The sequence below is a fragment of the Nematolebias whitei genome, chromosome 5 (assembly GCF_014905685.2).
Source record: "Nematolebias whitei isolate Nwh7 chromosome 5, NemWhi1, whole genome shotgun sequence".
NCBI lineage: Eukaryota > Metazoa > Chordata > Actinopteri > Cyprinodontiformes > Rivulidae > Nematolebias > Nematolebias whitei.
In genome coordinates this window covers 31,440,763-31,451,643 of record NC_056502.1, presented here as the reverse complement: position 1 = coordinate 31,451,643, position 10,881 = coordinate 31,440,763, and the positions used below count along the sequence as shown (strand labels likewise).

The 10,881-nt window shown below is 36.9% G+C and overlaps 1 protein-coding gene across 1 annotated transcript in view; it reads left to right on the top strand.

Moving 5' to 3' along the window:
* LOC119410370 (serine/threonine-protein kinase ULK4) overlaps positions 1 to 10,881 on the top strand; it is a 34,997-nt gene that overhangs the window by 16,356 nt on the left and 7,760 nt on the right. The window contains exon 18 of the mRNA XM_037677280.1: positions 9,285 to 9,392. Coding sequence (XP_037533208.1) covers positions 9,285 to 9,392 — 108 coding nt within the window. The remainder of the gene's footprint in view (positions 1 to 9,284; positions 9,393 to 10,881) is intronic.

Below are 10,881 nucleotides of genomic sequence, written 5' to 3'. Positions count from 1 at the left end.
AGTAAAAATACACAGTGTAGTGTGTACATGACCTTAGTAAAAATGCACATTGTAGTGTGTACATGACCTTAGTAAAAAATACAGATAGTTTGTACATGACCTTAGTAAAAATACTGTACATGACCTTAGTAAAAATGCACAGTATAGTTTGTGTATTTAAAAGTACACAGTATTTACAGAGATTATAGACTTATTCCGGTAGTCTACCTCCTGCTGTTGCAGGACGCCCTTGAAACAGCCCCTCTGTTCCTCGTCCCACACAGACACAGTATGAGCAGGTGAGCTCAGACAGCTCTTGTCAAATTGGGGACATTTGAGTGTCTTGCACCTCTTCATTTGGGGAGTGGCACAGGAGGGCCAAATCCAGAACTGCCCTGCCTAAATCAGGATGGTTAAAAACGCATGTTTGTTTCACTTGGTTGTCCACTGGACCTCGACGGTGAAATCTGGTTGTTGCCTCAGACAAATGTAAACTGCTTATGTCGACCCCTGCTTATTAAGTTATTGTGTTTTTTGTTTAGGCTTGAGCTCTTTGTAAAGAAACAACACTGACAATATAACAACTGTTTAAAACAAACATTCTCAAAGCAATACATTTTTTTTATTGACAGTCAAATTAATTATACTGAACAAAAATTTAAAAATATAAAAGCAACACTTTTGTGCATGCTGATCACACACCCTCAAAACCTGCAGCATCTGTGGCATTGTGCTGTGTGATTAAACTGCATATTTTATTTTGGTCAGCCTAAGGCACACCTGTGCAATAATCATGCTGTCTAATCAGCATCTTGATATGGCACACCTGCAAGGTGGACGGTAGTGATGGCGAGATGAAGCTTCATGAAGCACTGAGGCTTTCAATCAAACAGCTCGACTCATGACTCAATGTGCCATGGTGCTTCATTTGCTCTACTGCTCCATCAAGTGGACTATAAATGTGAAACCGGTGGATGGATTATAATATAACTGATTTGCGAAGCTTTAAGTTGAATAAAAGGGAAAAACAAAAAATGAAATCATGTTTGTGAGGACCTCAAATAGTCTAAATTTGATCTGCAAATGATCTTAATCTGTCTTTATGATTATGATGGATTTTTCTGTCTGCCCCTTATATTTCGAATCTCGCGCATGCAAACGAGCCAGTTCACGGTGAATCGTTCACGTGGTACGGCCCGCTAGCAAGGCCTCGAACGTCATTACATGCGTCATCAATACACGCCTTGTTACACACTCCACATACTCGACACACGCTTCGAAGCCTCAACACAGAAGGACACATCACTAATGGATGGAGAAGTGTTCAGTAACACAGTTTAGACGAATTTGAGAACACTATTTGAGAGAAAAGGCCTGTTTGTGTACATACCGGTACATGTTTTAGATCTTTCAGTTCATCTCATGGAAAATGGGAGCAAAAACAAAAGTGTTGTGTTTATATTTTTGTTCAGTCTAGTTTAGTAATTGAAAAAACTCACCTTCACACATGATACCAAATTGTACTGTCATGAGGTGGCAGTGAATAGCAGAAGGAACTCAAAATATATATTTTTTTCATTCAACCTTTATTTAGACAGGTTAATCCCATTGAGCCTCGAGGGCTCATTTACAAGAGAGACCTGATTTCTTAACAAAGAGTGATGACAGCAATGGACAACAACAATAACAATGGATAACGACGACAACAATAAACAGTCATAAAATAGGCACACAAATTTAAGTTTCTCTCTCTTTTTTTTTTTTTTTTAACAAATCGAAACAAAATAGCAACCAAAAGGACAATTGAGGAATAGCAGCAAAAACAGTTAGATCACAAGGCGTAAATACTTTTTATACTTTGATAAACATGCATCAAACATAAAAAATACCCTCTTTTACCCACCATTTAGAAAAATCTCCTCAAAATTCTATATTTTTAACCAACAAGAGTGAACAAATTATTCCTGAAATATGATGAAGTGTAACACTAGATCTGTTCAGTAAAAGGTTGAATGAATGTTTACACTAACTTTACAGTTCCAGTCTGTACCAGGAGATGGTAGTAACAGCCTGTAAGACGACACCCAACATTTGACATCAGGACAAACCAGACTGCCTTTCTCTCTCCTGCGCCATTTATTTATTCCACCAACCTCACAAACACACTAACACAGAGCTTATTGGCTATGACTTTTACTACCAGTAAATATTTATTATATGCACTACTTCTTTACAATTACATAAATTAGATGTTTGTTTTGGTTCATTGAAGGGTTTTACTTGCTTCATTTTGGGTGGTCTGAATGATAAATAAAAAAGAATGGTTTATGTAAACACTAAACTTACATGTGGAGTTTCATGTTATATTTGGACATACAATAATTTATATTAATGCCTAAATTATTTCCTTTTACAATTTTTCCCTCTTTTGAGTAACTAGTAACTATTAATTTTGCAAGCTCTTGGAAAAATTATAATCATCATGACAGTAGAGTGTCTGTAATGTTCATGACTAATAATTATAGTACAGCCATGTATATCCACCCCTGAATTGTGTGGGACCTCCACATGCTTAAAAACAGCTGTTGAGGCATGAATGTTAGACCTCAGGTTGGTTTATAGTGTGTGGAACTGGGAGTTTTACAAGGAGTCCTTGGGTCTCATGGCTTTAGGCATGCACGTCTTGTTCCAAAGTGAGGCTATGGCCACTGAAGAGTGCTGTCATCTTGAAATTACATGATCAGTTGATTATAATATTTAAATGGCTGAGATGTGTAAAACAACCATTGCAAGAATGATAATGTCTCTTTGCATTAGTGGTTTTATTTTTGTGGCTGATAAACAACTCTTGTAAATGAGTCCTCGAGGCTCAATGGGATTACCTGTCTAAATAAAGGTTGAATGAAAAAACAGGTATTGTAGTCAACATGTGAGTATTTCTGCTATTAAGCTGATCCTCACTGATGCAATTATACAATTTCAATACAGGTCAATACGACCACAAACCTGCAGCTTAACTTTAATTCACTCAAACACAATCTGAGCTTAAATAAAATTAGGAAGGATGAATTACAACGTTTTCAGGCTTCATTCATTGTTGTACAATAGAGTTTATAAAGTTAAATCACTTTTATTCAAGAAAATGCTGCATCATCATGATACACCTGTCCCACTCCAAGCCTTCTTGACAAAAACATGAGCGGTTTACTCCAATCCTCTGAAAACTGACTCCTGTCCAAACTAAGTCTTGCTCAAATAATTCAGTGAAACTTGGTCTTTCAACTGTTTGAGCACACCAGTTGTGACAGAAAGCAATAAGTGAGACTGGAAACCCAGCTCGACTGTTTTTGTGATCCCTCTTGATGGCAATCATTTTCACCATCAGCGTTTGATGGTAAGAAGGCCTAAATTAAAATTGTGACGGGGTTTATTTTTACACTTTTATCAGTACAGCAGTCAAAGCAAGGACACCAGATATGGTTAGAGGACCAGTGTGACTTCAGCTTTAAAGACAAACCATCACATTTATTTATTTACATAAGCTGATTATTAAGACCACAAGGCAGCAAATAACTGGAATTCTGTGCAAAATGCTTTTTTTTTTTAAATAGTCTTTTCCTACATATTACTGCCTCGGCATCATCACAGCATCACAGTGGTTTACAAAATGGCCGACTTTGGCATATGTTGTTTCAGTGCACCTGTTAAAGACAAATGGCGGAACGATTTTCTTCAACCATCCTTCCTTCTCTTCAGCTACTTTAAGATAACACTTCACAACAGAGTCTGTCTACATTTGTGACTATGGTCCTGTGTGACCGTCTATGGACTCAGCAGGGGCTCCTTCTGTGTGTGTGTGTGTGTGTGTCTTTTATGTGTCCATGGGCTTTTTTGAACTGTGTTTGTGTGAGCTCTCAGCAGGGGTTGTGTGTATGATTTCTCTGTCAGGGCTATTTTGTCCTTCTTCGTGTGTGTTTGTGCGTACCAATGGTCTGTGTCGGTGTGTATCGTTATGTTGTAGTGTTGCTAACAGATGACCAATAAAAGAGCACACACTTTTTTCTCTTGTGCATTAAACACCACATTTTCCTCTTTGTGTTGTGTATCGTCTCAGCAGGGGTTCTACTGCTGCAATCCTGCTGATTGGTGTGTATGGGCTGGGTTTAGTTACCATAGTAACTGCTGTACCCCCTAATACACACACATAGACATGTACACACACACCCAAAACATGGTACACCTGTCCATTATTACATACTCCTTTCTTTCTGTCTTGATATTCTCTTGTTTTTCTGAGTAAAGGACAATTGTCTTCAAGAGCAAATACAATTTCCTCTCACTAATCATAACTTGTAAAGTTTGCTATGTTGTTTAACCACTAAAACTTTGGCTATGCAAGGTGTTTCACTGGGATAAGAAGACTTAATGCACTCTAAAAGCTCAGAGCAATCTCTAGGAACACAGATTCAGAAGCTGCTGCAAGGCTCTCAGAAGTATTTGTGAAGACCCTTTTTACAAAAGCTTGAAATTCTTGTGTAATATTTGTAGCACTAATATAATACTTTTCTAATGTGGAAAATTATGCTTTATATTCTGAACAAAAATATAAACGCAACACTTTTGTTTTTGCTCACATTTTCCATGAGCTGAACTCAAAGATCTAAGACTTTTTATATGTACACAAAAGGCCCTTTTCTCTCAAATATCGTTCACAAATTTGTGTATTAATGAGCACTTCTCCTTTGCCGAGATAATCCATCCATCTCATAGGTGTGACATATCAAGATGCTGATGAGACAGCATTTGCACAGGTGTGTCTTAGGCTGACCACAATAAAAGGCCACTCTAAATTGTGCAGTTTTCCTGTATTTGGGGAGTCTGGTGTGACCAGAAAAATTAGTTGGCATTTGGTGTGACCAACATTTGCCTCACACAGTGCAGCACATCTCCTTTGCATAGATTTGATCAGGTTGTTGATTGCGACCCGTGGGATGTTGGTCAATGTCTCCTCAATGGCTGTGCAAAGTTGCTGGATATTGTCAGGAACTGGAACTCACTGACATATATGATCCAGAGCATCCCAAACATGCTCAATGGGTGACATGTCTGGCGATTATGCTGGTCATGCAAGAACTGGGATGTTTTCAGCGTCCGGGAATTGTGTACAGATCCTTGCAACATGGGGTCATGCATTATCATGCTACAACATGAGGTGATGGTCATGAATAAATGGCACAATGAGCCTCAGGATCTCATCACTATCTCTGTGCATTCAATATGCCATCTATAAACTGCACCCGTTTATTGTCCATAACATACTTCTGGCCATATATGGGCCACTTGATTGACAACGTTGACATCAGCAAACTACTCACCCACACAAGCCCATACATGCAGTCTGCTATCTACCTTGTACATTGAAAACCAGGATCCATCCGTGAAGAGAACACCTGTTTAACATACTACATACGCCATTGCATGTGAGCATTCACCTGCCAAAACTCTATTCAGAAAATTATTTGGTTATGCAAACAGATGGTTTCAGCAGTCTAGGTGGCTGTTCACAGACGATCTTGAAGATGAAGATGTTGGATGTGGAGGTCCTGAGCTGGTGTGATTACACGTAGACTGCAGTTGTGAGGCTGGTTGGATGTACTTCAAATTATCTGAAATACCTTTGGAGACAGCTGTGGTTGATAAATGAACATTCAGTTCACAGGCAACAGCTCTGGTGGCCATTCTTGCAGTCAGCATGCCAACTGCATGCTCCTTCAAAACTTGTGACATATGTGGCATTGTGCTGTGTGATAACACTGCACATTTTAGAGTGGCCTTTTGTTGTGGTCAGCCTAAGGCACACCTGTGCAATAATCATGCTGTTTAATCAGCATCATTATATGCCACACCTGCAAGGTAGATGGATTATCTCAGCAAAGGAGAAGTGCTCACTAACGCAGAATTACACAAATTTATGATCAATATTTAAGAGAAAAATGCCTTTAGCATACATAGAAAAGTCTTAGATCTTTGACTTCAGCTCATGAAAAATGGGAGCAAAAACAATTCTGTTGCTTGTATTTTGTTTAGTGTATAATATTTCCTCAACAGTCAAAAAATAAAAATATGGTTTCCATAGTATTATTTTATCATCTTTTTTTAATCCGGGGTTTTACTATGCAGCAGTTGTTCCCCATTACAAAGAGAAGAGGGGGATTTGGAAATACCCTCCATCCGTCCATGCATGTTGTGACCATGATAACTTGAAAAATTAAGTGAGGTACCAAATTCCAATTTTGTATGTGGGTGCATCTAAGTGTAAGAAAGGTTCAGTTCAAAAATCGGGTTGCCATGTCATGTAACACGTTACCGCGTCATATGTCCAACCCTTTTTTAAGCTAGATAACTTGAAAAATAAGCAACGTGCCGATTTCAATCTTGGTATGTGACTCCATCGGTTTAAGAAAGGTTAGTATTGGAAATTGGGTTGCCACATCAAAATCCTAGACGGTTGCTGCCATATAAGCTGACCTCCCCTATCATTTGAGGAAAGTATGCTTTCTAGTTTTTACATTGCTTAAAAGTATAGCTCCGTCAAATACTTGTATCCACAGATTAATCTATGGTAACCAAGTTTGTCATTGGCCACCCCTTTGTTCCTCCAATGTTATCCACCTGGTGGTGAATAAAATTGCTCCCTTCACCAGGATTCGTCACTCTTTGCTGCCTCAAACAAGAACAAACAAACAAACAAAAAATACCACTTTCTTTCACCTAAAACATTAAGGTTTATTTGCATTCGTGTTTTATTTCCAGTCCAGAAAAACTCTTATCTTGAAAACTACAAAAAAATCACTATTCAAATGCCTCAGCGACAGGGCACATTGGCGTACTGTTGTTAAACGAAAGTTTCACTGAGTTAAATTTTTATTTTATTTTATTCCATATCTGGCATGGCTTCTTCAAATACCTTATAATTGCCTTGATCACAAGTTATCTCAGTAATAAAAACAACTGCATTTAGTAAATTAAGCACATTTAGATTAAAAGCTGTATTTTTAACAATAAAATGACCGCAGTGCTGTTTCATACCCTGGTTTCTCCTCTCAGTTCATATGTAGCTACAGTTACTTGAAAAATATGGTTTGTTTCTTACTTTATAAAACCAATAATTCACTAAATTATTCTATAGTGTAGATCTGTAGATCTAAGTGTAGATCTATGTTATTCTGGCATAACTGTTCTTCAGGGTGTGGTTGTGAGTGTGCGTGTCTGAGCTGTAGGACCACCCACTTCATGCAAACACTTACTCTTTTAAATACATTTTCTTAATACCCTTTCTCTATGTATAATAATTCAATAACTTTACTTTTATTAAAATAAATAAAACAATTAATTGTTGGGCTTCCAACAAAGTACAATACTTTTTAGTTGATACTTGGCTGTTCAAGTTTGAATGTGAATCTTTAGATCGTCTGAAGACTCAGATCTGATTTATATGATTTGGGTTTGATGTTTTATACAGATGTTGTGTCTGGAGACATTTCAGTTTTTCCAGAGGGGTTTGGTAATTTCATTGTTTTGTTTTTGTAACATTTTATGGCCCATCCACTTTTAAAAAATCAGATTCAGTTGTAAATTAATTTCTGGTTACATCACTGCTTTACTGTAACCAAATTAGTTTTAATTGTTTTGAATTGCGTCTTTGATTCCGGTTTCCTCTGAAGTTGTTTTAATGCAAAATTTACCGTTTCACACGTGAAAGTTTTCATCAGTTTTCAGCGGCCCCATTCATGGTGACGTTCTTTCAAAAGTCTGATGGACTGCTGACCTGATGCAACTCCATGAAAGTAACTTGGTGTCCACTGGAATGTTTTCTTGCTGCTTCAGTTCTCATAAAATTACAAACTGGGAAAACAGCATCCAAACTCTCAGAATGTATCATTTACAGAAAATCTCATTCTCATTTTGCTGCATCAGAGCTCCAGATCAGCCCTGTCTGTTCTTTTACTCCTGCTTGTCTTTGGCTGGGTTGTGTTCTGAAGGTTTAGAGTGAATTCACTTTGTTTTGGTTGTTGAACATTTCAAATGTACATAGTATTTGTCATTAAATGTGAAATTTTCAGTAGTTTTAGTAGAAATTCAGAGAGCTTAACAGCTTTAATTTGTGTAATTTTACTCAGCAGAAATTTGCTGACAGACTATAAGCTTACAGATAAATTATAGTATGTTTCTTTTATTTCTCTGATGGTGCATAATTGAATGATGGTGGTTTTGTTCAAATTAAAATACATATATACCACAAGAATTTTGCTTTGTCTCTGTCGCAGCATGTTAATAGAATAAAGATATAGCATAAATTGCTAAATGTTTTTACAATTTTTCAGAAACTGTAAAAGTGTTGATGATTCTGTCAAATCAGGTGAATGAATAACTGAGACTGAATCACAAGTTGTGTGGTGGCATCGTAACACAGGGTGCCGAGTCTTGTTTGGAGGTGTCTGAACAGATCACCCCAGTCATTTATTAATAGCTGGTTTGAGCAAATTGTGTGTGTGTGTGTGTGCATGTATGTATGTAATATAATAGATTATCTAAATGATCCAATTATTTATTTTGTTAACATCTAACCTGCATATCTTTTGTCTCTAGTTGCTTTCTTTTATACACCATTACTGTTTTTTTAATTTATCTAACCTTCATTTAATCTTTTGTCAGCTATAAAAATAATTCTGTTTATTTATCTTGCAATGATGTGGACGTTTGTTGTGGTCAGACTACCTTTAGGTCTGTTTGATGCAGCTTAATTGATTATTATTATTATTATTTTCATTTACCCTTTATTTATACAGGTAGTCTCATTGAGCCACGAGAACTCATTTTCAAGAGAGACTTTTAGGGAGCAGATGGGGATTAAGGGCCCTGCTCATGGGCCCAGAGTGGGGCAAACGAGGGTGGGGGCAGGTGTGGGTGCTTCACCTACCCCATCCACATTTTCGATGTTGTCGGTACTGGGGCTTAAACCGGCGATCTTCCGATCACAGGCCCACCTCTCTAACCTCTGCGCCACCACTTCCCCATTAAGATTATGTCTCCTTGTTAAGACATTCCAGATACTTATTATAAGCCAGTGGTTTATTAATTTCCTGGTTAAGTCCAACACTTGAAAAGATAATAAACTACAATCTGATAGGGATTTGTACATTTTCCTTTTATGTTTGTCACTTTTTAATTATCATTTTATCTTTTATTTTGCTGAAATAACAGGGCTGTAAATGTTTTAAAACTGTATCTCATTCTGTTTTCAGGCAGTTTCAGCTCTGACAGACCTGCTGAGGGAAAATCTCAGGAATAATAAACTGAAGCAGTTTGTGCTGCCACCGCTTGGGGAGCTTCTCTACCTCATTTCATCTCAGGTACGCTGCATGCTAGAAGCCGGTATTAAGAGACAGGGTAGATTATTTAGTTAGGTTTATTGTCCTAAAAAAAGTCTAAATCACATTTCTAACCAAAATTTTTTGTCAATATACATGAATAACTCCAAACAGACAATGAGTCAAATCAGATGATTTCGACATGGAAGAAACAATATACTGGTTTATATGGTCTGTCTGGTGAAAGAATTAGTATCAGCATACCACTTGAATAGTTTGTGTGGCAGCAGTTGATTTTTTATTACAGTAATCTCTTTGTTCTGATCAATAAAAAATGCACATTGCTTACATAGTTATGTATAAATATTTTGACATAACATGGGAACTGTATTCTATTTTTCAGGAAAATACACTGAAAATTATTTAAAAATAAGGGGCGGCGCTTGTTTTAACTTTGACCACTTGTACAAATTAATTTGATCCCTCTGCATTGGAATCTCTCTCAGCTTTAACAAGAACATCACATGTAAAATATGTAATGTGTAGAAGCATAATTTTAAGGCCTGAAAAGACTCATGAGAAACCAGGCAAGAGGTATTATGGTGTAGTCTCTGTACGGCCGTCTGAAAACTTTCTCTTGTCCCACCCATAATTTATGATTCGCTCAAGATGATTTAGTAAAACTTGATACAAATATGCAACATCACTAGACATGGTGTTGCATACACTTTTCAACACCCCAGGTTCAAGGCCAAGGCCACAAATCAAGGTCAATTTTAAAGCAAGGTCTTTGCTTATCTGAAAATGACTCAGGATCATTTACTAAAACTTGATATACATTTGTACCACCACTATAATATTTTCATCATTCCAACTTTAAGGTCAATATCACAAGTTAAGGTCAAAGGTTATATGAGGTATTTGATGATTGCTGTACTGAATGTGGTTCTCTTGCTCCTAGATAATTGTTAAAATCTTGCCTTGCAAACCCAATATCTCACTCTGGCTTACCTTGTCTTGTGAGATGAGCATCTTGTTTACACCCCTTGCAGTCAGGCACACTTGTTCACTTTTAGATTTCTAACTATGATTTAAAACTATTTTTTGTCCCTCATTTAACTTCAGTAGTTAGTCTTGGTTGTATTACTTATAATTAACCTTAATTTCAATTAGATTCCAGATATAGGAATCAAAATAGAAATATTACCATACTTATGCAGTCTACTGTGCAATGGTATTATCCAAACAGGATTCTTATGGAGTCTTGAAATGTATGGGGAAGTATGAAACCAGGTTTAAGTATTTTCCAGGTCTGAATAAGTGGGAAAAAATAAAAATAAAAAAGAGAACAGAACATGGAATAAGAGACATCAAGGTTTATACTCAATAATCCAGGTAAAAAATCCAGACCTGACTGAACATTATTGGATTTTGTACCAGGATTATTGAGCATGAACCTTGATGTCTGTTGTTATGTTTATTGATTATTATTTTATTTTTATTTTTTTTCCCACTTATTCAGACCTGGAAA